Source organism: Histoplasma capsulatum (assembly GCF_000150115.1).
Source record: "Histoplasma capsulatum G186AR genomic scaffold supercont2.6, whole genome shotgun sequence".
Classification (NCBI taxonomy): Eukaryota; Fungi; Ascomycota; class Eurotiomycetes; order Onygenales; family Ajellomycetaceae; genus Histoplasma; species Histoplasma capsulatum.
The window spans coordinates 868,479-893,688 of record NW_025544806.1 but is presented as its reverse complement, the minus strand read 5'-3'; the positions used below and the strand labels follow the sequence as shown (position 1 = coordinate 893,688).

Here is a 25,210-nt window from a genome sequence, read left to right as displayed (position 1 = left end):
TTCTAAGTACCAATCTTAGCAAAGTCCTAATATATAAAAGGTCGTCAATGTATGGTGTAGTTTATACCTTAACAACCTGCAACTTCAACGAAATCAACCCCCGCCACTCCTCCAGTCCAGGCCCATTCCCAACTTCCTCCTCCTCACTCGGGGTTGCAGGGAGGGGCTCCTTCATGGTGGCAATGAAAAACGGTGACCAGCCATTCAACGCCTCATCCAAAAACTGCTTAACAGCTACCTTATGCTGCTCAATGACCATTTCCAGAGTATCAAAACAAGCGCGGAAAACAGACACAGCGAGGGCGCGCAGCACAGGTTTTCTAGCCGGGTTCGTCGCGACGGCAAAGACAGTCGACACCAGGTCCCTTGCCACGGAAAAAAACTGCTCCTCGCTGAACCCACTCTCGACCAGATCCGACAACACCCTCAGCGCGCCGTGCAGCTGCACATCGCTGCTGTTCGGAATGATTTGCAGCAGACCGGGCAGCAGCTCAGGCCACTCCTCGGGGAAATCAGCACTGGCAATCTTGCTCACGACATAGCTCGCGGAGGCTTTCACCTTGCGCTCGTCAGCATCAGCAGAGGTGGCCAGATCAAACAAGACGCGGCGCAGCTGGGCCTTGTTGGCATTGTTGATGAGCACCTGGCCCTTGAACTCTTCAAGGTGGGGGGACCATGCTGCGAGCACAAAAGTGCGCAGGACGAGCAGGGCAGATTGGCGGAGAGGGATGGGGACGGACTTGTGAGAGGCGATGGAGGCGAGACATAGGGGGAAGGATTCGTTTGTATAGAGAGTGAGGATTTGAACTTCTGCTGTGTTGCGGGTTGCGGGGGCAGGAGATTGGGTGTCTGCCAGCAACTGGAGGAGCTGTTGCTCCATTGTTGGACGCGGCACCAGGCTAGGATGAAGGTGCCTATATGCGGATATGCTGGTATTATGTTGGGTTTTGTCCCTATCCGGCCTGTTGGAGGACGGTATTGGAGGATGGCGTGTTGGCTGGTGGATTGCAATTGGGGATGGGGATGGGTGTTCTTGGGTGTTCTTTGTTTCCTCGACAAAAGGGATGAAACCTGTACTGTACCATGTATGGTAACCATCCCGTACTGTACTGTATGGGAAGTGCAGCGGGGGTCATGCCGCCCCTGGCTCTGGCTTTAACTGTCTTTAACGGTAATATAGGCTTCACCACCCCCAAATGAGACGCCTAAACCACCCGTCCCCGGGTCCCATTAGGGAGTTACCCGAATGGAATCAATATCTCAAGATCCATGCACAGGAGGCAAGCTAAGTCAGATTGACTCGTCCTAGAGGAACCCCGCAGATGTGTTGGGCACTAGTTGCCCAGGTGGCCCTCCACCGCACGTGATTACCCCTATATAGTTAGCTAGTGACCACAACAATAACAAGATCAACCATCCCACAGGTTATGGCCCAGATAGCAGATTTTTAATAAAAACAGACATTTTAATTAGAATATGCTGTAACTGATGTTATATTGAATGAGTTAGATATTATTCCTCTGAAAAGAGAGCTCTTTGTCTATAAAAGTAATATAATTGATGAAATTACTATTGAGACTGCTGCAGAGATTTCATTACTATCTTGAAGAAATTAAAAACTTATTTATTTATTTTCATTCAGAATTCTCTAAGATTGATTATAAGTGATTCTTGATTATCTGTGATCTTTATATCAGAATATAAGAAGATATTATATTTGCAATCAAGAGTTTCTTAGTTTATTCTCTCTGTTACTGAATAAAAATTCATCTCAGAAGTGAAGAGTGATCAAACTGAATATACAATAGCAGAGAAAGATATAACAATCTCTGACTCAGTATAAGATACTGACAAGATGTCAGAATATAAAGAATCTGAGAATAGCACACTCAGTTCTATACTGATATCTATACTGAATTTTAATAATATAGTGATTATAGCAGCAGCAGATCTCATTGCACTTTGTAAGTAACTGATATCAGTATATATACTGTCATCTTCTTCATCATCTTCTTCTTTATCTTTATTTTTCTCAAACTCTATATCAGAAGAAGATCTGAATATGCTGACTTGTGAATATTAGAAGAAAGTACAGATCTTATTGAATACAAAGTCTGTTATTATATTTGATAATATCAACTATCAGATGTGAAAGATAGTATTTTTCTTGAATACAGAGATGATTGATGATGCAGATATTCTCAATAAAAATCAACAGAAATTATCTGAAGATTTATTAACACTTAAATAATAATATTAAATGATATATTTAAAGCTACTCTTCTGTTGTATGTTATAATTTCTGATAGATTCTGTCTATTTGATTATGAGATTCATTCAATCTGACAATGTGATGACTCTATAGTATAAGATAAGTGCAGTATATACAATATCTCTAGAAAAGAAAAGAATTAATATTCTCAAAGAATTTATCCACTTGCATGTCAAGAATGATGATTATTTGATGTATATATATTAATATTACTATCTGTCTGCTTGCATGTGACAACTAATGAAAAACTGCAGTGAGAACTATCTTTATAATTTCTTTATTATTAATCTTTAAAATTATCAGAGAATCTATGTCAAATCATATTTTAATACATTCTATAAAATAAGTCAGAGTCTGATTATCAATTTAGATATCAATAATCTTACAAAATAAATTACTCATTGAATAAATAAGTCAGAGGGTTCTGAACATCTCAAAGTTTCAAAGATCAATATAATTATTAATGATAATGATGATAACACTACAATTACTATCATGATCTTATAGTGTGAATACTGTAAGATCTCAAAGTATATAAAGATTAATTACTATTATCTGAACTCTGACAAAGCATCTGAGTGATGGAGGAAGAAGAATAAAAATAATAAGAATACTGACAATACTGAGAATGCTAAAAAGAAGAAAAAGAATAAGAAAAAGAATAAGAATAATGACAAATCTACTGATATCAGAGTGTCAGATCTTTTTATCTTATAATTTAGTATCAATACAGTATTTGCTTTATCTATATTGTCTGCTATAATATTCAAATCTTGATATCTCAATATCTGTGCAAGCTTTAATATGATAAGTAAAAGACACTTATTGATGTATGCAAAGTTGTTTGAGAGAGATTTAGAGATAATCACTGTGAATGATGATGTAGAATGAGTTGAGAAAATAGATGATATTCTTCTAGAATCAGAAAAGAGAGATATTTCAGTGAGTTATATTCACTGAATTCTCAATCTTACTGTCAATTTTCTATTCTTTGTGAAGCTAGAAGATCAAGGTTTCAGATATCAACTATCTGATATCACTTCTTCTTATTTTACAATAAGAGCTCTGAATGATGTTAATTTTATTATTATTCATACATTCAAAGAATTGATCTATAAGATAATAGAATGAGAATCTCAAATAGATGTTTATTATTCATCTCAGACTGTTCATTTTATGATCAAATCTTACAATTATAAAAATGCAATGTTGACAACTGTGAGGAAATCTAATGATCAATCTAGCAATCACAACTCTCTGATAAAAACACTTATGAAATGGCATATTATTCTAGAGTATATCTATACTGATGCAATTATTACACTAGTGAAGAATCTGTTATTCAGCATCTGTATCAAAAGATCTAAAACAGACTTTTTCTGTAATAGCTGTGTCAAAACAAATATAATATACAAGTTCTCACAAACTTTCATACTATAAGTATTGTGAGCAATGCAATATATTTATATTGATCTTGCTGACAGCAGTTGTACACTGAATGACATATCTGATTACTCTATAGAATCTTATCAAAAGATCAAATATTATATACTTATCACTGATGATATCATCTGTTATAGATGAATCTATTTTTTACACACTAAGAATCAAGCTATTGAATTTTATACTCACTGAGTTCAATTCATGAAAAATCTTGACTTCACATCATCAACACTAGTTAGAACTGATATTGATGATATCTTTTGATCAAATAAAATAACAATGATGATAATCAAAAATAACACTATCTGAGAATTTACTATACTTCAATCCTCTCATCAAGATAATATTTCTGAGAGAGAAATTTATATGATAATGATGTGTGCTAGAACAGTACTTATAGATATAAATATACTGAAGAAATTCTGAGCAGATATTCTTGAAATAATAGTTGCAATTACCAATAATATGCTGATATCTATCACTCTGTATAATGAGAAATATTAATCTATCAACAATATCAATAAAGCATCTGTGTAATGCCTCTATACTGTTTCATTCTCAGCACTAATCAACACTCTGCCTCAACTTTGCCATTTTAGAGAGCTAGATATTGATGTTTATACACATTTTCATGAATTTCAAAGATCTACTGATAAGCTGTTCATCAGAGCAGAAATATTTAAACTTATAGAATTCTATAGCAACTCAATCTATTATTTCTGAAGTTCTATAATTGATAAAATAATTATCATCAGTGATATTATTTTCTCTGCAAAGAAATCTATAACTCTGTAGATTGATATTAATTATACAATATCTAAAGCTGCAAGTTCAGCAACTTATTTTATTAATAATACTGCTGTTTCTGAATTAGCTGATGCTGAATGAATAAAATCAGTGAAAGTATTTGCTATTTATATCTCTTCTCTTCTCATCAGTTCTGTTCTGAAAGAATATAAAAATATTATTAGTAGATATAAAGAAGTTGATGAATATTGACAAAAGTTGATGAAATATGAAATTGTAAATTTGAAATGAAGAAATATTTGAATAATAATCTTATATTCTGATGTTTTTTCTGATGAGTCAGTGGCTCTCAGCTGCTAAGTTTATATTGAAAAAAATCACTCTCAGAATCTCAATACAGATTCTGATGATATATTATAAAAATCTTGATGAATAGTATATAACAATTGATTAAAGAAAAATGCATGTGAAGAAATATATACATCTGTTGTCAATGATGCTACTAATTGTATAATATTTATAATAGCAGTAAAGTGAGATTGAAACTTGTATCAGATTGATATAGTTATAATCTATCTGTATGATCAACTTGATAAAATAATTTATATATAACAATCTACTGAATTTGAGATGAGAACTTTATATACAATAATTTATGCTGTTGTAGACTCTCTATACAGATTGAACCTCACTGCTAAAATTTGATACAATTTTTTTATAATATTACTCTGTGAAAATGACTTCAAATCTAGTCTCTATAACTCTGCTCTATAGCATTACACATTTCACAATCATTTTTATATAATAATCTATATGAATAATCTTTATATTATAGCAGAAGATTCAGCAGATGCTGATTGACTAATTGATACTTTTATTAATAAATTAGAAATAAAAGATTTGAAAGAATCTTCAAAATACTTAAATATAGAGATTGAATGTTGCTTCAATAATGTTATAAAATTGACATTGAGATGCTATATTGATTGTTTAGTGCAAGATTTCTGTCTAGATAATGCTGTCTCTGTCTCTATATCAATATTTGAGAGAATGAAAATAGATAATGCCTCTGTATCAGAATGAGAAGAAGGGTTTACTAAAAAATAATATTAATATAAAATAGAGTGTTTGCAGTATCTGACAGTCAAATTATACTCAGATATTATATAAGCAGTATCTCTACTAGCACAGAAGAATACTGTATCTATATCTAAAATATAAAGAGCTCTTCTCTGTATTATATAATATCTAAAAGAAATAAGTGATCTAGACATTTTATATAAAAATCTTAAGAATAAAATTGATGAATTTCTCAATATATTATATCTGCTGATAGATTATATAAATTCAGATTGAGCAGAATTGTTGAATAATGAATACAAATCTATCTTAAACTTCATATTCAAATTAATAGATACATCAATTTCATAGTATTTGTTCAAACAATCTTATATTTCTTTAAGTTTAAATGAGATAGAATATATGATACTCAATAAAGCAGTATGTGAAGCAATATAATTATGCAATATAATAATGAAACTAGAATTTGTTACAGCAAAGAATCTCTTATTCATTAGAGCAGATAATAAAGATTTGATTGATCTAGCTACTGTTGCTGTGATCACAGCATACAGCAAGTATATTGACACTCACTTCCACTATTCTTGTATGCAACTGAATGAAGATGTTATTTCAATTAACTATATTCCCACTGAGAATATGATAGCAGACAGATTAATCAAATCTCTGAACACAGTGGCATTTAGATATTTCATTAAATTACTAGAACTTTTTACTGACAACAGTGAGAATGATTAAATTTCTGTATATAGTATATTTTTGGGATGATCTAGGTTAAGATAGTTAGCATGGAATATTTGTAGAAACACATCATGCATGTTGGCACATGGGGGGGTGTTGGGCACTAGTTGCCCAGGTGGCCCTCCACCACACGTGATTACCCCTATATAGTTAGCTAGCGACCACAACAATAACAAGATCAACCATCCCACAAGATGCAGGTGAAGCAGCCACATACGCAGGTCAGGCTCATTCCGGGGATTTTGTTCTGACCAGAAGGCAGAAAAAGACGGTGAGTTGGGGAATTCGATACTATTTACTCGAGCCGTGGAATTAATTGCACAGCTTCCATCCCGACATCCACTACGTGTAGATCGATTGGATGAGACATCCAAAACGTATCCACTGTATCTAGCTATCTATCAATCTAACCTATCTGTATGTGTGTTAGCAGCATCAAATCGATCTCCCATCTTAAATATGTCAAAGAACAGCATCCCGTCCAATCTTCATCATATATACTACGTATGCTGTCTCTTTTTGTCCCGTTTAACCCGCTCTCGCAAAGCTATGGACATGTACTGGGACCTCCTCGGCCGCTGTAACTGTACCTGACCTTACTGTACCTGGTACCTGGGTTGCACGCAATGCACACAGCGTGATTTTTTTGGTCCTGTTTACTTTTGTCTCTCTTTGGCAACTTTTCTTGCTTCTTCTTCTTTCATTTCTCTTTTCTTTTCCGTTTTTCCTTTTTATTTTTTTCCTCCTGTTGCAATTGCGGTTGGTTCCTCTCACCGCCGCTGCTGCAACCGACGGGGCTGCTAGCTTCATTCCGTTTTTCTTCTCTTGCTGCCGTCTCTTGCTGCCGTCTCTCGCTGTGCATCGTCTGATCCTCCTCCCTCGTTGGTCTCATTTGATCCCTGTTGTTAACTACCGATTCCCGGGCACATGTAACTCCGTACTCTTCTCTACTTGCCACCTACTATTTTACTACGACTTTTGTTCACCCAGAGAGCCCATGGAAACATCCCATCTAGCCAGCCAGCCAGCCAGGTAGTCCACCAACATCAACTTGAAATCACTTCTATATATCTGTCTTTCGGGAACCAAATATCCAAGTTTGCAGAACGCGCCCGCGAGAGATGATCAGTACTAGGACTCAACGACAGGCCGAATCTATCATCCCGCTTCTCTTGCACAACCACCGCTATTCCGATTCTCCTTGCCTCTGTCTTTGTCGTTGTCGTGGTCCTGGCCGCTGTCGTTGTTGTCGGACCTCACGCCTTGATCAACACACCAAACAACGCCGTTTGCGTCGTTGAAAGAACCAATATTTAATTAAATATATACTTAAACAATAAATAACCTAGAGCTAGAGCTAGAGCTATTTATTCCCAAACCCCTTTCTGGCGCCATGGCCCAGTCCAACAACGGCATTGCCAGGGACTGCAACCCTCGTCTGTCCGCCGTCAGCGACCTTCCCGCCAGCTCTGGTGCGGCTCCTCCCCCGGATAACGACAACCACATTCACAACCACCGCACATCCCCGCTACCAGATACTTATGCTGCCTTGACGTCTGCAATTGCCTCGTTCCTGGCAGTCAGCATCCACCAGATTCTATATCTCCGCGCCGTATATCCGCAGCCAACCTTCCTCCCCGTGCGCCACTTCAACCACCCTGTGAGGCAATCAAGACATCCCAAAGTCTGCTCCTGGGTAACTGATGCCTGTGCCGCCGTCGAGGCCCAACTGTTAAAATGCTCCGTCGCTGCTGTCTCTGTCGTGATTCTCTCCGCGCGCACCAACCGCCCGCTCGAGAGATATACCTTCGACATGAACCAGATACCAGAGGTTCCCGCCGGTGATATCCACACCCCATTCGAACGCTCTTCCGCCACTACTACTTCTACGAGTACTCAACCACAGGAACAGCCATCGATGACAGGATCACAACCCCACCCCATTCCCATCGATCTCGAAGCCCAATTTCGCGCAGTCCTGGCCAGACTCGCCTCAGCCTGTGCCCGCTTGACCCCACTCCCCCGCGACGAAGAATACACCCCGACCCTCCACATCGTCCTGCGCAACAACGCTGACAGCCCTGCCGGCGTCACCAAGGAGGAGCAACTCTGGATCGCCGCTGAGCCCTACGGGGAAGTAGACCTCAACAGCTCCACCAGCAATAATAATAATAATAATAAAATTACAAACGGCTGCTCGAATCACCCAGATCACAGTCCCGCCAATGACGACTCCTTCGACAACAATATGACGTCCAAGAACGGCAGCGGAGGAGGAGACGGTGGTGGTGTAGGGGGTAAAATGGATGGAAAACGTGGCTCGCGTGGTCGGGCAAAGACAGTGCCCGTCCGGAAGGTGGATGCTGGGGAGATGAAATTGGAGGTGTGGATCGAGGAGGCGAAAGGGAAGTTTGAGGAGCTGGACCGGATTCGGGCGGAGCATCCGCCGTGAATAATTTGAAAATTGTAATTAGATGGAGGGTATTTTGTTTCTTTCCCTCTTGAATTGGAGGGTGGTGAAAGGGGCGAGGACCGTGACGAACCCCCCTTTCTTCAAGTTGAAACATAAGGGAGAAGGGGAAAGGCTTGTCGATTGGGATTGTTTAACTCAAGGGGCTTTTTAAGTGTGTTATCATGCTCCTCTTGTCTTCTTTGTTTTTTCCTATTCGCCATTTGTCCTGTTTACGTTCCATGCATCTTATATTCCTATCTCAAGCTCTACACTTGATGTTCATTTCTTCATTCTCCCGACAACAATAAACCTCCAGTCCCCTCTCCTCTCCTCTCCTTTTCATTTCATTCATTACATTTCCCATGAAACCCTCGAATATATATTTTCTTTTGCTTTCGTTTATGTATGCCCTTTATTTGAAAAGACCACTCTGGAAAACGTCTCCGGTTAAGTTTATCTTCTCAGTTCTTATTCTCTTTTCTTAGCTTTACGTTCAAACCACCTCTAAGTCGTTAGTTGTCAATTCATTTCTTTTTTCTTTCTTTTTTCTTTTTTTTTTTCCCCCCTCTTTGTTTCCAGTTATTTCCGTTTTCCAGCCATCAGACATTTCCATTTCATGACCAAATTTCAATTCCTCACCGCTTCCTTCTTTTGAATTGCTTTTCTTTTGCATTTATTCCACGCGTCCCTTCTCTTTTTACTGTTTTCCCCATTGTCTTGCAGCTACATCTCATCTTCCTCCTTTCTTCTTCCTTCATTATATTTATTGTCCTTCCCTTTTTCTTGGCCCAATCCAAATCCAAATCCAAATCCAAATCCTTTGCCTTTCCTTTTCGCTTTTGCCTGTTATATTTTTGTTTGTTTGTTTCTTTATTCAATTCCTAACAGAAAAGAAATAGCTCATCTCATCAGTCTGGCCCGTTATTTTAAAAATGAAGAGGGTCGGGGGCGGATTGTGGAGAGGGCGTGACTTTAGCAGACAGAGTATATAGAATTAAAGAGGAAGGATGGATGGAGAATTTAATACGACAAGAAAAACAGAAAAATAGAACTAGAAGGGAAGAGAAGGAAAGAGGACGCAAAGGGGACGCAAAGGGGACGCAAAGGAGGACGACGGACGAGAACGGATGAACGGGACACGAAATAACACCCACTGTAAGACGTACGATGGATGGGAATATACTGATATGATTTATCATGACGATAGGCGGGGTCAAGGGTGGAAAATAAAGGGATTCCGGGATATATTATATTATATTATATTATGATTATAAATAGATCTGAAAAAAATTGAGATTTGGTTCTCTTTTTTTTTTTTTTTTTTTTTTTTTTTTTTTTTTTAATTTTGGTTTCTACTGCGGCCATTATCTACTTCCAAGATATATAGACAGAATATAGATATATGTTGAATAGAATTATTGCCTTTTCAAAATATGAATCTCAATTGAAAGTGAACTCCTGTGCTCATCAAGTCCTTGGTCTTTCAGTACAAGTATCACTCAATTTACTGGAATTGAATGCTATAAATATATACAATTATGCGAGTACCCCTATATGTGGCCATTTCATGTTGACGTTGAGGTTTAGGGCTTCGCATTCCAAAGGAAACGGAAATAGAACCCTAAGAACAGAAATTGAAGGTGAATTTAAGGGAGGGAGAAGAAAAAAAAAATGAAGGGGATGGGGAGATAAGAAAAAACAAGGGGGAAAAAAATACAATGAATAACTGATTCCGCCATTTTCAATAAGTGCAAACCCATCAAAACCCCAAAACTGATGCCGCCAGGTAAATTACATATTTACCCTCCAATTAAAAAAAGGACAGAAAGGGTAGGAGGGATAAATCTCATCGCAGGAATACTATATCGACCCTAAAAAGCGAAGGAGACACAAGAAGAGAACAAGGGAGAAAGACCAAAGACCAAAACTTGTGTCTCTATATTAACAACATAACGAATCGCCTGATGGCTCAAGATATACTGATGCATGATGCCAAAAAAAAAGGGGAAAATAAACAAAAAAAAAGTTCATTAAGATATGGAGAATATCTGAGTTAGATTAGAATGCAAGATGAAGCAGGATAGTTATGGGCTGTGGCAGAAGAAGAACGTATGTTAAGAAAGAAAGAAAAGAAAAGAAATGGAGGTATCCAACCTCCAGCCTACCATAAGCCAGGAAAGAGCGAGCGAGAGAACAAAAAGTCAATTGCGCGGGAACCGACGTGGGGTGGCATCAGGTATATCAACCGGATAGCGGAAAGTTGGTTTATTATGGATATTATGGATATTATTCTTATTGTTATGGTTATTGTTGACGTTGAGGTGTTGGTGGTTGTTGAAGATAACGTGCCGGCCAACGAACGGTCCTGCCTGCATATGTGCGGGAGGGTTGAGCCGAACAAAGGGCTCGGCTTGCACTACTGGTTTGCATGGATGGATTTTTCCTGGCGCACCGCCACCCACGACAGGGGACTTATTTGGCTGCTGGTTCCCGCGCAGAGATGGACCGGGAACCGAGTTTTTCCCAAATGGGTTGGCTGCGAGCACAGGTGTAACGTGCGCCGGCTGAAGATTGCGGGGGTGGTGTTGTATTTGGAATTGAGGTTGACCTTGGAGATTCCCGAACTGGGGCTGATGCTGTGGATGTTGTTCAGCTTGATGAGTAAGTTGATTCTGGTCCTGGGGTTGCTGGGCTGGACGAGGTTGTTGCCGCGCTATCGGTGGTTTTTCACCAGCATGTCTCGCTTGCAGCGGATAGCCGTGGTGATGATGGCGATAGTCATTATGTGGCTGGAAGTTCGGATCATACTGCAATGGTGGATAAAATGGTACCTGCGGAGCAGCAGCCGGCGCGACAAAATGAAATTTACCTCCCTGATTCCAGATCTGAGGCTCAAAATAGTGCTGGGCAATCGGCTGATGGAGATGTTCGGCTCGGTTCGTCCGTCCCACGACTCCTCCAAAAGGACCAAGCTGGTTGGCCATATTTTGGACTGGGACTGGTTGAGGGTAAGCCTCAGGAACTGGATGGTTACGGTTCACAGGGGCGTGCATGGGAACCTGAGCATTGACTCCTAGGCCCGCAGCACCGGGTTGGGCTGGATGGAATGGAGCGACGCCTGGAATTCGACCGTGTCTAGCCAGAGCGTTGTTACGATGGTGCCGGTTTCGTATCTGAGCCTGGCCCACAGGGGCTGATGTTTTCTGAAGTTCTATCTTAGGGGCCTCGATCGCCAATTCCTCTAGTCTCAATTGCGGATCGGCTTTCATGACCTCTTCGATCGCTTTCTTATGCGCACTTGAAACCTCCTCGAAGTGGCGAACATTGGTCTTGACATCATGGAGAGGACAATAATTAGGTGGCTTGCCAAAGTGACCGTACCCCTCCCTAGTAACGTTCTTCTTGCAAACGTAACACATCGCATAACGGCATTTCACGCATATCATTTTGTTACAGCCATCCTCCTTGATCATTTTGACATTGCACTTGCGGTTAGGGCAGGTCCTAATAAGCGCCTCACTCATGGCCTCCTCGACCTTCTGTCTTGCTGGTGTTTTCTTGTCATTGGCCTGCTCGCAGGTTTTGGGAATGTGAGATGCTAGGCCACAGCGACGACAGCTCACTTTTTTGCACTCTGGGTTCTGGCAATGGAATTCGTGATCCACTTCAACTGGAGGACATATGGCTTTGAAGTCACAAAAGGGACAATCATGCAGCCCTTCAATCTCTGCTTTTGCAATCTCATCGCGCTGCTGAAGTTGTTCTAATTTATTCATCAGTGATTTCCCTACGACCTCCGCTAGAATCTGTCTGTCGAAACCAGCACCACAGCCGCTTGTGTCCATACAGTTCACTTCATACTTCATAACTCCAATTTGGGTTTTCGCAGTGGATCTAACACATTCCTTACAGAAGAAGTGAATATTTTCTCCTGTGCAAGGTACCATACGGTTGATAGGTGTATCCGTATAACAGCACTGGCATTCCATGATATCGCCCTGTGCGATGCATGCAGCTTCATTTCGGGCCTCCAATTCAGCCAATTCTCTCTCACGTTGTCGTTTCTCTGAAGTTTGATTAGCAAAGCTGGTATGCGATGAGGGGTTAGTGTTTCCTGCATTTTTAAAAAAGGTCTATTACCTTCTTTTTTTTGTTGCTCTTCTCTAGCAGCCTCGAGCTCCCGGAACAGGCCAGGATCAATCGAGATATTTGACCGAAGTTCCAGTTTGTCTGGCATTCCAGGACGGCGTCGTTCATATAAAGGAGGATTGGTCAGATCGTAGGTGCTTTCGGATTGGTCTAGGTTTGCATATGCAGCGAACAATGATTTCTGCGACTGTAACACGGAACGTATGTACTCCGGAGGAATTTTGGGGAAGTGTACTTGTAACAGATATTGACTGGCAAATCGTTAGCTATTTATAATAAAAGAAATACTGAGTAATCAAAATCAACATGAGTGAAGCACATTCAATTAATGTACTTGTGCTGCGATTTCATGGCCTAATCCCGGAGCTTCCAGTGATATAAACAAAAAGCAGTGAAACTGTACCGGGAATGGAAGTTGGCCTTACCTAGCTCGATAATAAGAATTATTCCGGACGATCCCATCATCCACGCCCCAGGTTATCTTGGAACTAGCTTGTGGCAGAGACTTTCCCGGAACATTTTGCAAAGCATTTTCGGCCTCCGCTGGTGCTTGTTCCTGCGGGTATGGGCCCAAATCCATAATCTGGTTGACTAAAGCTTCCTCCGCATCAACGCCTGGGTATGCCAAGATGAGGCGCTTGTGAAGCTGCCTAACATACTCGAAGTTAATGCCCGGGAAAATGGTCGCGACTCGAGAACATACATCGTGATATTTGGTTTTCGGAGAGGTTGGTCGAGGCCGAGGTTCAGATGGGAGGGAAGTGCAGTCACTCAACCTGGGAACTTTAGTTTCCTTTTCACCATTGCTGGTCAGGTCGATAATGTCGGGGAGCTTTCGTTTCATGGCTCATAATTTCGATGTGCTGCTTGTTTTAACGGTTGGGCGCTAGTTTGTTAGAAAGTCAAAATGCAGTGAGGATAAAGAGGTAGAGTAGGTACGAAAAAAAAAAGCAAACAGAAAAAAGGGGGGGAGAAAGGGACAAAATTTTCGAGCAGAACAATCAAGAATCGCAAAACAATTGACAAATAGCCTGACAAGCAGAAGTTTCCTCTTGATTCGAACAAAAAATTTGGCATATAAGACAAACGAGAGGTGCTTCTGTACCAGTGAACAAAATACAAAGCTTGACAGCTGCAGATCCAAAACCAGAGCGACAAAAATATATCTGATATTACCATTTGACACTCGCCCCACTTAGGTATCAAGCCCCGTAGGTTGGGGTAGAATAAGAGCCAACTCTCAAATAGATTGAGGAGCTTTTAGCACCTTGAGGGTTGGCGGGTTTGGTGCTCGCACAATCAACCAAAGAAACGAATTTTAACCAAGGAATAGAAACCTAGATAACAAATGAATGAGATATTTAGAGCAGCAAGCGCAGATGTTGGAATTGAAGCCCTCTCTGCCTTGCATGCGCAGTGGCACGAAATAGCCGCCGGAAGAGAGGATGTTCAGGATTCGGTGCGGATGCTTAGCATCCAAGCATGACAACCGCCAGAACACAGCCTGTGCCCTTCAAATCCTCGATTATTATTTCCGCTTTGTTGGCAACAGATGCATATGGTTTGTTCTGGACGCCGGTCCGCATGCCTGGAAGAGCGGCACACACAATCTCACAGCCACGCCATGCTGGCTCCTAACCAACGTGTTGGTTGCTTGCGTGGTGTTGTTCCCGCCGTTGAAGTGCAACCTGCACCCTGCACTTGTGTGCGCCAATCTGCATCGGTGCACGGGCAGCTGAGCCGCTGATGTTGGGCACTAGTTGCCCAGGTGGCCCTCCACCGCACGTGATTACCCCTATATAGTTAGCTAGTGACCACAACAATAACAAGATCAACCATCCCACAGGTTATGGCCTGGTTAGTCATCTCTCCAACTGGCTGGGTGTGACTAAGCAGCTTCCCCGCACTGCGACCCCGAATCCGGCAAAGCGTTTCGGCCTAGCCCCTGCCGGATGACGTCGCTTTCCGTCGGGACCTGGTCGAATCTCGGCTTGGAAAAACCTTCGGCACAGCCAGAGCCCATTTAAAATGTACACCCGCTATACTTAGTAACAATCTGAATTGTAAGACCTCTCAGCATCTCTCTTCTCAATGGGCGGTGAATTTCTCCCTATTTGCAGGTAGCCTACATACACGGACAGCTTCGAGCTCCCAATCCAGCTCTCAAATCAGCCTTGGGCCTGCTGAGCATTGTGATATATTGCCATGAAAGACAGAGGGAGTGTGTATTACTAATATATGCCAAGCACGTTGGGCCCAACGGCAATGGCCCAGGGCTGCCACTGCCCAGAAACGGCGGCGCACCTTGCATGGGGAGGTTGCTGACTCGGCCATTCTCGCGAATCGGCGGTGGTACTTCCCTGCTGGTTCTGTATCCTTGTTTCCGTTTATTCTACCTGCCTGGGTAGCTCCATCCATGCCTACAAACCTCTCTTCTTTGCCCATCCAGATATCTTGGACTGATGGAATACATTATATACTCATATCTGTCTCATTTATACATCCCTCTCTCTCGGACGGCACTTGATCCAAAAGGAAACAACACAAGATAAAGTTAGGAACTGAACCTCTAGAAACCATGGGTTCCTCCGATTGCTCCATGCCTCTGTCAGACTCTGCGGACCTCACGCTCGTCGTCCCCACCCCCGCAGAACGTATCGAATGTTTGAAAGCAAACAGCCGGGAATGGAAAGGCGTGCTGGATGCCGATCAGTACGTCCAGCGCGAGAACCATCTCATGAACCAGGACATGACCAAGGACGGCGCAATGACCCTATGGATCCTCGTCGACCGCCACTTGCCCCCCGATAACCGTCCCATTCTCAGCAGCTGCGAGTCCTTTAGCAAACGCGCCTGGCTAGCCCACGACGGGAAAGTCGAGCAGATCCTGGCCCATGGCGTTGGAAGTGTCTTTTCAAAACCAGAGTTTCGACGTCGGGGTTACGCGGGGCGGATGATTTCTGAGCTCGCGAAGAGGCTGGACACATGGCAGCAGGAGGATTCGGTGCGGAAGAGGGGTGTATTTTCTGTCCTCTATTCGGATATCGGCAAATCTTTTTATGCGGAACGTGGCTGGAAAGCCTTCCCTTCGTCGCACATCAGTCTCCCACCCGTCTTCAAAGATAAAGGAAAGCAGAGCGTTTCTGGAGTCGATTTAGGCATGGCGGGGGAAATGCAGGCCGACGACGTCAGACGGCTCATGTGCTCTGATGCAGCACTTGAGAAATACCAACAAATCTTACGGGAGGCGTCCCACAATTCAAAAAGGGCCAAGGTTGCATTTGTGCCTGATTATGCAGCTTTGAGCTGGCATTGGGCTCGAGAGGAGTTCTACTCGAAGATTCTGTTTCCTGGCAAGGGCGAGCCTAAAGTGAAGGGCGCCTGCGTTGAAAGCCGTAAGGTTTTCATTTGTTGGAATCGGAACTTTGGAAACACTGAGAAGGACAACGTGTTGTTCATACTGCGAACATTGTACGAGGAACCAAGGTCGCCAGCCGAAGAGAAAGCGGTAGTTGAGGCACTAGCTGCAGCTCTCTATTGCGCTCAGTTGGAGGCACATGAGTGGGGCAGGAGTCGTGTTGATATTTGGAATCCGACTCCAGTCGTCGAGAAAGCTGTTAAAATGCTGAGTCCGACGGCGCAAATAGAGCATAGGGAACAAACCAGCATATGCAGCCTGAAATGGAATGGCAAGCAGCTTGGGCTAGGCGAGGACGTTGACTGGTATTGGAACGAGAAGTACGCCTGGTGTTGAACCTTGATTTTTGTTTTCTGAAGTTGAGCCCCGAGCTCCTTCTCATGCATCTCCGGTTTTTAATTTTCTATCTGTATGTCCAGAGGTTGGTTGATGTTTTAAAGGGCGGTGCCTTTAATTACCGGCTTTAATGCCCATAGACCACAGGGGGAGTACTCAGATTATCTGGAGTCGATATCGTTGACTTTTAGTTGTTTAGGTGGCCCATTTCCAGTACATTTTCGTATGGTAATGGATGTTTATCACTTGTTTTCATGTTTCACCCATGTTTTTTGAGTCCTGGACGAGTAGCCTTGGGTTCAGCCCTTGGCTTATAACAAACGCTCGCCGGGTCGGGATATTGGTGGCAGTCGTTCTGTGTTATTTTTCACCGCAATTTGTTTGTCAGTCCGTTACTCAAGGAAAGATGTCCTTCTACATACAGCGCGTTCAGGATAATGTTTTTGTATGCATAGACGCGTAGTATTCTATAAACACAGGAAATGCCTTTACATACCTTCAAATTATCCCACGTAGCTCTGCACCTCCACGACTCCGGCAAAAGATCCTTCCAGCTCTCCATGAATTGGGCACGATCCATCGCCATCGTTGGATCTGGCGCGTTAGCCTCCAGATAACTTTCCCCAACCCAACTCACAGTAGTATCTCTATCAAAACTTGCCCCTAAAGGTATTAAATATGTCAGCATGCATCTATCCATTGCCAAAACGAGATATACACTTTGTAATCATAACTTACATTTAATCTCCTCACAAACCTTCCCCAGACCCACTGATGCAGGATCCCCCATTAACCTCCTCACCAACGCATCGAATAACGACCTTGGAAACCCGGCATCTCCACTCTCTTTCCCATCCCCTTCATCCCCATCCCTAAAACCCCGCCACAAATCCTGTGTCAAAAACTGCTTCCCCACATCAATCCCCTGCAACACAGCCCCATCCAGAACCCTTTTCCAAGCCTGGACCCTTACAACAGCCGATGGCCGCCAACAAGCTAATCGAAAACCAGCAGCAGAAGTAGCACCACCACCACCACCAAAATCGCGTTCGAAATGCACAAACCCGCACATCTCCACCCAACCCCGTTCACACTCCGCCAGTGACAACGGCACGTCCGCAAATACCTTCCTCATAACCCTCCGCCGCTCCCGCTTCCGCTCCCGCTCCCTTCGCACCGTTGTATTAGTAGAAGCCGCAGATAACCCCGTATCTCCATCGCTGCCATCGAGCATATCAACATCCCTACCCTCCTCGGCATGCGTGCCGCTATACACACGCAGAGCACGCTGCAGGTATGGGAACGCGGAGTATGAGTTACTACTATCCATCTTCACGAGTTCGAGCGTGGCGTTGCATTTGGCGATGGTTGTGATGCAGGCGGGGGCATCTGGCTTTGGCTGCTGCGGCTGGTGGGGGGTGGTTGAGCGGCAGGGCTGGGTAAGGTATATGCAATTCGAGGAGTGGACTTGGCGGACCATGTAGGTTTGGGTGGTTGTACAGAGGTTTACATAGGCGTCGCTGGATGTCGAGGGGGGAGAGGAGGAGGAGGAGGCTCGTCCGGACTTTAGGTAGAGACTATGGGGATTTTGAAGGATTGCAGGTCCGGTTAGCGGGCATATGATTGATTTACGTTTCTTCATATTCTTTTGATATGCGGTATATACATACGTGGATCCATTCCCGGAGGAAATGAGCTCTGCCAATTCGGGTGGTAATTCGAGGAGCTTGAGCGCTCGTTGCGGGGTAGAGTGTGTGAAGTCCAGTACTCGTTCCCTTGGTTTTGCCATTGTTATGTGGGGTCACTCAATCAATCCAAATAACCGTCAATTCCACAACTGAGTTTGCTGTACAGTGATCAAAAGGGCGTGCTATTCTTGTCTCTGTGGAGCTGTGTGGGTTGACAACACAGGCTCTGCGATGCTTTGCTTCCAGCGCGTGTCTTTTTTTTGGGTTTTCGGCGGGCCGCGGTGGTGAAAACTTAATCATGGTCCAACCACCACCAATTTGCATTTAGTAAAGGCTAAGGCGCCAATTAATCAACGACAGCGCGGTGTAGAGCGCCATCACCCCTCAAGTCATGTTGGAATTTCACCCTCTAATAAACATGATATATAGGAGGCTGGCAAACCATGTTGCGAAGAATTATATCCTCGGCCTAATACTTATCAAATAAGATAGCGCAAACCAATTTTACGTCATGGTGAAAATTAGAGAAAATTATAGGATTACAATAAGCGGGGGGAAAATAAAAGTAGAAAAAATAAAATCTAAATGTGAAACAAAGAGCTGTGTAGAGGTAGTGGAAGTAATAGGATATATAGCAATACAAGTGATGAAATAGTATTGAAATGAATAAGAAACCAGCTGGGCGTTGAAACTCCATCTCCTCTTCATCCGCTTGTTTGAGGCCAGTATCGCAACAAGATGCAAATGAGAGAAAGCATGGAAACGAAAAAAAATATATATATAAATTAAGGTGGTGTTAAAAGGCATGAAGAATAATTGGATGATATTTTTTGCAAGGGTCTAGGGGAAAAGAAAAGGGAGAGGTAGCCTGGAAGCAGCCAAGCAGTGAGCAGTAACCATCAAGACGACACAGAGGTCAAAACTGAAGAGAAAGCGCAATACGCTATGGGGACGGGCTGTACATGCATATAAGTATTCTCAAAGACGCGCAGCATACTACTGGAAGAAGAAAGGAATAAAGAAAAGGAGCTGGTCGGTGACAAGACGAAAAAAGTCACCAGGTAGGTAAACCAAAATATATAGAAATAAAAGAGAAGAAAATACATAATTTAGAATTTGACAAGGAGAGAAATAGAAATTATGACAAGACAAATGAGAATAATAATAAATACAACAATAATTAGACATAAAAAATAAATTGGAGGCTTTTTTGATGGATGAATTTTGCTTCTTCCGTTACCTTGTTTGGAATTTCCGGTAGGCAACCTACGCAGGGTGGTGGGACGGAGCAGGTGGTGTGTGGGCGCAGCGCGCAGCACAGGCGGACATTCAGCCTTTACGACTCCATTTCGATTGAGCCATTGCGTAACTTATTTTTGACTTAACTGTTGGGATAGAAACATGTATGGAGGGGGAGTTAAAAATGATACTAGAAACTGGGAGAGGGGGTTGTTAGATAAGTGTTTCCGACACCTGGAAGCAGGATTCTTTAGAAATAAAATAGTGCACAACATAGGAAGAAAATAGTAAAGGGCCAAACTCAACGTAGCTAGGGAGGAAGAAACTAACAGTATGATAGCATGCGAAAACTCACAGGTCTAGCATGAGAAAAATAAGATATATCCATGTGCGCGTACACGCACTTGTTCCAAACACACATGTCCGTTCCTCTTCCATGGGTGTAACTTGCTGTTGTTATCGTCGCTAGTTTTGCTGCTATTGTTGTTGTCGCTTGTCCACATCCTCAACCCCAGAATTACTCCTTTTCTTGACGTCCTCATTTTTGGTTGTTTTCTTCTCGCCCTTCTTTGCCAGTTCATCCTGCTTCAAGATATTTTGGATAGCCTTCCCATCTTTCTCCCATTCATCCTTTGTATCCTTGAATTCCTCTTTCATAAGCTGTGCTAGCTCAGCCTTCTTCTTCTCTTCCTCTTCGCGCTCCTTGCGCTCCCGCTCCATCTCCTCCATGTGTCTAATGTCGTCCAGGCTGGGTTCGTAGAGATGCCAAATGGTATAGTGGGGTAGGCCGACGACGGAAAATTTCATACGCTTAGCCATCTGTTTCAAACGTTCATACAAGTCAGATGTGCACAAATAGGCATTGAGGAAAATTAGAGCGATGGAGATTAAGTAGCATTCATTACCTTTCCGAAAGCCTCTGTCTCTGCATGCTTCTCAAAGCTAAATGCCGGGAAATGGACGCCGGAGCGGAATACCCTAGCCTTGGCTAGGATGCTCACGCCGCCCACGCCATCGATTTCCATTTCCGTATCCGGATCCCCATAGGGATCTCTGAGATATGCCAGGTGCGGACGCCAAGTGGCATACTCCGCATAGCCTTCCACAATGACAGCGTCCTCATCTAGGGTCTCCGCCAGGGCAAGAGCGGTTTCTGATTCCTTCCATGAGTTCAAGTCGTAGGGTTGTTCACCACCAAGCCAATCGGGAAGTGGCCTCCAAACGTCTAGCATTGATCGTTAGCAACCACAGAGAGGAGGTATACATGTGTACACACATAGGATAAAACTCACTCGGTACAATAACATCCTTGTTGTGTCTCATTAGATCCTCCAAGATAGTGAAAGGGGCGGTTTCCACATCAGCATCTCTCCAGTATACCCAACTGTGTGTTGGGCGTAGAGTAGCACTCAATAACCAATTTCTCGCCTGGGCCATAAGCTTTCTTCGAGACGCTTGTGCTGCAAAGCCATGTCTGCTTTCAACATCCTGGTTGACCTTTTGACCAAAATCTTTCTCGATCACCGATATCTCCCCATAATGTTGTTTTGAGTCCGGGTCAGCCTGCAACTCCTCAAGCATTTTTGTGAGCATCTCAAGCGTGTCGTCTTTCGAATCGGAAACGAGGAAGGCGAGATCTATGAGGTGATGTGGGTAGGTGAGATTCCGTAGATGGGAGAAGAACATGGGTAAATGTGGCGCGGCATCTCTAAGGGGTGTGCAGAGAAGGACGCGTTCCTGCCGTTCCCAGCCCCGTGCAGTTCCTTGAAAGTTTGAGAGATCATAGTATCTAACGGTTTCCAGTTGAAAATCGTCTACAGGAGAAAAGAGACCAAACGTTATTGTTCCTAATATCGCAGCTCGCCAGGAGGGGAAAATCAAAAGCAAAACAAGAAAAGAAATGCCACCAAGGGCGCATAGCCTGTATATCAGTCGTTGTCTCCGGCGCAAAGCAGAATGTGAGCGTGGTTGAAATCTATTTCGAAAGATAAAAAATGCATATGAAAATTAGCCAAATTCGCTCCACACGGGACTCATATATCTTCTGCCTGCAACAAACAAATGACAAATTGCTTTCCCTCTTTTCCTTCCCAGACGGTTAGCGAATGTCGACATACCTGTGAGGTGAGATCGAGAATGTCCCGCCCTCCCCATGTGGGTAGGCTGTGTAGCCATGGGAGTAGGCAGAACCCCCTTTCATCTCTCCAAACCGAGTAGCATGTATGAAGGAGAAATCCCCACGGAGAGCAGCTCCCCCCAGCGTTGCGGGTTGAACGGCCAGGAACTAGAAGGTTTGTAGGAGAATCTATACGCAGTATCGGTATCTATAAGCCTCTCGACCCACCGAATATCCAATGGCTTGTATGTGTGCCAAATCGTGTCCACGACCCCCAAAAAAATCCCAAAAACGGAGAAAATCAAGAAAATTGGACGGATCAAAATTCCTTCGTATAGGATACAGGGGTTATGGAGAGGTTTGGGAGTGCGGCCTTTTTCAGGATAGCTGTTCGAGGATGGCAGGAAGAGAGAGAGGTAGGTATCTACCGTGTTGTAAGAGCGACCCAAGATATCGAGGCCGTAGTCATAGCCTCACGGGTGAGAACAGAGGGCATGTACCTAGATATCCACCCAGCTCCTCAGTCCGTAAAGTGTGCAAGCGGCAATGGTGTCTTTGTTTGATGATCGCCAGATTCTTGGAGACGAAATCACGCAGGGGTCTCGGAGCAGGGGTTGATCCGTCGCCGGCTGACAACACAATTATGTCACCCAAAGCTTAGAAGGGACTGAGAAGGGACTCTGCGTTTGATCTCTCGCTGAATTATGCACAGCACCGTCTTCACGACTCCTCAGGATGACTGTAGTCCACTCCGTACTTGGTTGCGACCTGTTAGGATGCTGAGACCTGCGATGGAAATGGTCATCGCTGGTTAAGCTGTGCGCTGGCAGACCCCCAGACAGATCTGAAACAAGGTGCTAATTCCCTTGTCGGGTGGCACCGTGGTATGGTGCTAGCAACGCAGCCACAGAAAGTCTTGTTTTTTTCTGCAGAAATTGACCTGAGAAACGTGTACCATAACAAGCAGCGCTAATATTAAATCTAGTTCCATCTTTTGTCCAGTCGGATCTGTTTGACTGCCGAAGGCTTGGAACGAAAACTGGACACAAGCTAGGAATTTACATGGTCAGCATGCTATCCCAGCTGGCAAACGTTAAGGGGCTTGATTCCCCAAAGCTTGGCCGCCCAGTTAGGTTTCCAAGGCTCCATAACTTCTACCTATTATTCCAGCTCCATTTAAGTTTCTAAGAAACTCTGATCTTCGCCTCCGTTTGCCAATGCTTGGAGACAAAGGGAGATTTGCCCATATAATGGATATTGGGGAAAAATGGGCAGCTTAAAAAGAATGATATGCATCGTACAACGGAAATTATGAAAGTGAAAAGGGGTGAAGGAAAACTGTTGAAAGTCTAAATAATTCCTAACGATTGCTTATTTCGTTCGACTTGTTATCCAGGGGCTACTGCGAAATTTCTAATGGATCATCAAGCACTTATTTCCTTCTCACATCACATCAGCACTTGCTAACTGACTAGCTACAGAAAATACCCTTATTCAATGGCCCATCAACCCGCTTCTAGTCGTTATGGACCTATAACAACAGTCAGCCAGTTCACAAAGACAGTGACGACGTTGAATTTTTTTTTTTTTTTTTTTTTTTTTTTTTTTTTTTTTTCAGAGTACTGGCATATTTATTAAACTCTGCAACAACAAACTACAGGTTCTCGGGGGTTGACTATTTATGTGTTCCGCTTGATGGTGCCGGGCATGTTCAGATTTGATGGATGTGTTTTTATATAGAAGTGCCCTCTGTGCTACTGGTTGGTGGAAGGGGCTGGAATTTCCCACAATGTGCCACGGGAATCACTTCCCACTGTACGTGCACTGTGGCAGCAAGAAAGGTTGGACAGAGAGAGTTGACTGAAAAGCCAAAAGACGAATTATGAGGGTGACATGCGATTGTTAGGCTTGAGCACCCAGATTCACTCACAATCAGTTGGAACAACCAACCAGTGATCTGACCACGCAGCGGCTGTCATCATTCACGCTCGGCCAGAGGATAATGAAGCGAGAAGCAGGCGCCATGTTGAAACTCCGATCGAGGAGCTATGGCCCCAGATGAGGTGAAAAGATTGGTTGGAGAAAACCACGGCTAACAGAGCAAAGGAATAACATAAAATTCCAAGGGCCAAGTTTCCAGGGTAAACAACCTCTTGGTCTGTCCTACACCCTGGCAAACAGCACAACCAACATCTCAATCCCACTTTCTTCCATTAAGGGTAAAAAGCATCAAAATAACTCGTTGCATGTCCCCCCTCCGCAACGTTACCGCCTGGTATGTAAATCACGTCTCCATCCCCATTCCATCCCCCTTCGACCCAGACCGCAGAAATCCCATGTCGCGGCTTCGCCATGGCGCCTAACCCCTCCCACACCTGCTTGTCAACATCAAAAACCTCCGTCTGATTAAAAACACCCTCACCCCCCTCACCACCAAATGTGTAAATCTTTTCCCCCAATACAACCACCGCCAACCCTGCCCTCGCGGTCGGCATCCGCACCGCAGCCCCATCTTCCTCTATCCACCCACTCCTTCGGTTATCTAAATCTAGCACAAACACTGTATCCTTCAGGACCCCGCCATCCCTCCCGCCAACGACATACAACTTTCTCCCAACCGTAACCCCCCCTGCATGATCACGCGGCGCAGGCATCCGCCGCGCCCGCGGGGGAAGGCTAACCCACTGTCCCCGTACCGTATCATACGCGGAGACGATATCGAGCGCCTCCTCTCTGGCACTCTGTATGCCGCCGGCCAAGTATATCACACCGCTTTCACGGTCTACGCCGACAGCAGCTCTGCCCCTCGCCTCCGCCTGCGTCATGGGTTCTATGGGCGTCCACTCGTCCTGGTACAGATCATAGACCCAACAGCCTGCGACGGCACTGTACCTTCGGATCGGTGCGTTTAACACGCCTCCAAGGAGGTAGATTTTGCCGTTGATGCTCGCGGCGTTGGGATAGATGAGAGGTAAGGGGGCGGATGAGCGGACGGACCAGGAATCATGTGGGATGTCGTAGAGGAGTAGGGGGTCTGTGGTGGCGTTGCCCGCTAGGCCACCGCCGATTGTGGCAAGTTGAGAAGGATCGAGGAGGACGGTGGTGTATACACGTATTGGGATGGGGAGAGGAGCAAGGGACTTCCAAGTGGTGGCGTGTGTGTGGAGTGGAAGGGATATCAACAGGAGTAGGGTGAGCGGGTGCATTCCTTTTTTTGTCTCTCAATGGTGGTTCTGGAGGAAATGGAGGGCTCGAAATTATGGAGGGATGGGAAGTTGTGCGGGCATCGATTGAGACAGTTATATACCCGTATGCCTATGGTAGTTTCACTGTGTGCATCAACAGGGCGGCAATTTCGAACTCCAATATCGTACTGTATATCAGGCTTTCATTCCCCGCCACAGCCTGGTGGTACGTGGAAATCCAAGACCCCTTTCCGTAGAAAAAGGCCATGATAGATTTCAGGTGGCCAAAGGCGTTAAAAACGAGACAATGTAGTAATTCCTCCTCAATCAACCTGGGTTATGAT

General features: G+C 43.8%; 7 protein-coding genes across 7 annotated transcripts in view; 2 read left to right on the top strand and 5 right to left on the bottom strand.

The window, feature by feature from the left end:
- HCBG_05007 (uncharacterized protein) overlaps positions 1-1,136 on the bottom strand; it is a gene marked incomplete at both ends in the record, with an annotated part of 3,358 nt that extends 2,222 nt beyond the window's left edge. The window contains 2 exons of the mRNA XM_045432056.1: positions 99-1,076; positions 1,111-1,136. Coding sequence (XP_045287268.1) covers positions 99-1,076; positions 1,111-1,136 — 1,004 coding nt within the window. The remainder of the gene's footprint in view (positions 1-98; positions 1,077-1,110) is intronic.
- Positions 1,137-7,676: 6,540 nt separating this feature from the next.
- Positions 7,677-8,735, top strand: HCBG_05006 (uncharacterized protein; the record flags this gene model as incomplete). The annotated part of the gene is made up of 1 exon (XM_045432055.1): positions 7,677-8,735. One exon carries the CDS (start codon positions 7,677-7,679, stop codon positions 8,733-8,735), a length of 1,059 nt encoding a protein of 352 aa, XP_045287267.1.
- Positions 8,736-10,936: 2,201 nt separating this feature from the next.
- Positions 10,937-13,728, bottom strand: HCBG_05005 (E3 ubiquitin-protein ligase RNF216; the record flags this gene model as incomplete). Its single annotated transcript, XM_045432054.1, has 4 exons — positions 10,937-12,801; positions 12,876-13,135; positions 13,310-13,530; positions 13,588-13,728. 4 exons carry the CDS (start codon positions 13,726-13,728, stop codon positions 10,937-10,939), a joined length of 2,487 nt encoding a protein of 828 aa, XP_045287266.1.
- Positions 13,729-15,462: 1,734 nt separating this feature from the next.
- On the top strand, positions 15,463-16,638 carry HCBG_05004 (uncharacterized protein; the record flags this gene model as incomplete). Its single annotated transcript, XM_045432053.1, has 1 exon — positions 15,463-16,638. One exon carries the CDS (start codon positions 15,463-15,465, stop codon positions 16,636-16,638), a length of 1,176 nt encoding a protein of 391 aa, XP_045287265.1.
- Positions 16,639-16,765: 127 nt separating this feature from the next.
- HCBG_05003 (uncharacterized protein) lies at positions 16,766-18,427 on the bottom strand (the record flags this gene model as incomplete). Its single annotated transcript, XM_045432052.1, has 4 exons — positions 16,766-16,822; positions 17,135-17,301; positions 17,377-18,215; positions 18,309-18,427. The coding sequence occupies 4 exons, from the start codon at positions 18,425-18,427 to the stop codon at positions 16,766-16,768; spliced, it is 1,182 nt and encodes a 393-aa protein (XP_045287264.1).
- A 1,426-nt stretch (positions 18,428-19,853) lies between these two features.
- Positions 19,854-22,205, bottom strand: HCBG_05002 (aminonitrophenyl propanediol resistance protein; the record flags this gene model as incomplete). The annotated part of the gene is made up of 4 exons (XM_045432051.1): positions 19,854-20,384; positions 20,471-20,790; positions 20,858-21,540; positions 21,683-22,205. The coding sequence occupies 3 exons, from the start codon at positions 21,249-21,251 to the stop codon at positions 20,043-20,045; spliced, it is 1,056 nt and encodes a 351-aa protein (XP_045287263.1).
- A 1,689-nt stretch (positions 22,206-23,894) lies between these two features.
- Positions 23,895-24,887, bottom strand: HCBG_05001 (kelch repeat protein; the record flags this gene model as incomplete). Its single annotated transcript, XM_045432050.1, has 1 exon — positions 23,895-24,887. The coding sequence occupies one exon, from the start codon at positions 24,885-24,887 to the stop codon at positions 23,895-23,897; it is 993 nt and encodes a 330-aa protein (XP_045287262.1).
- Between the last annotated feature and the right edge of the window lie 323 nt (positions 24,888-25,210).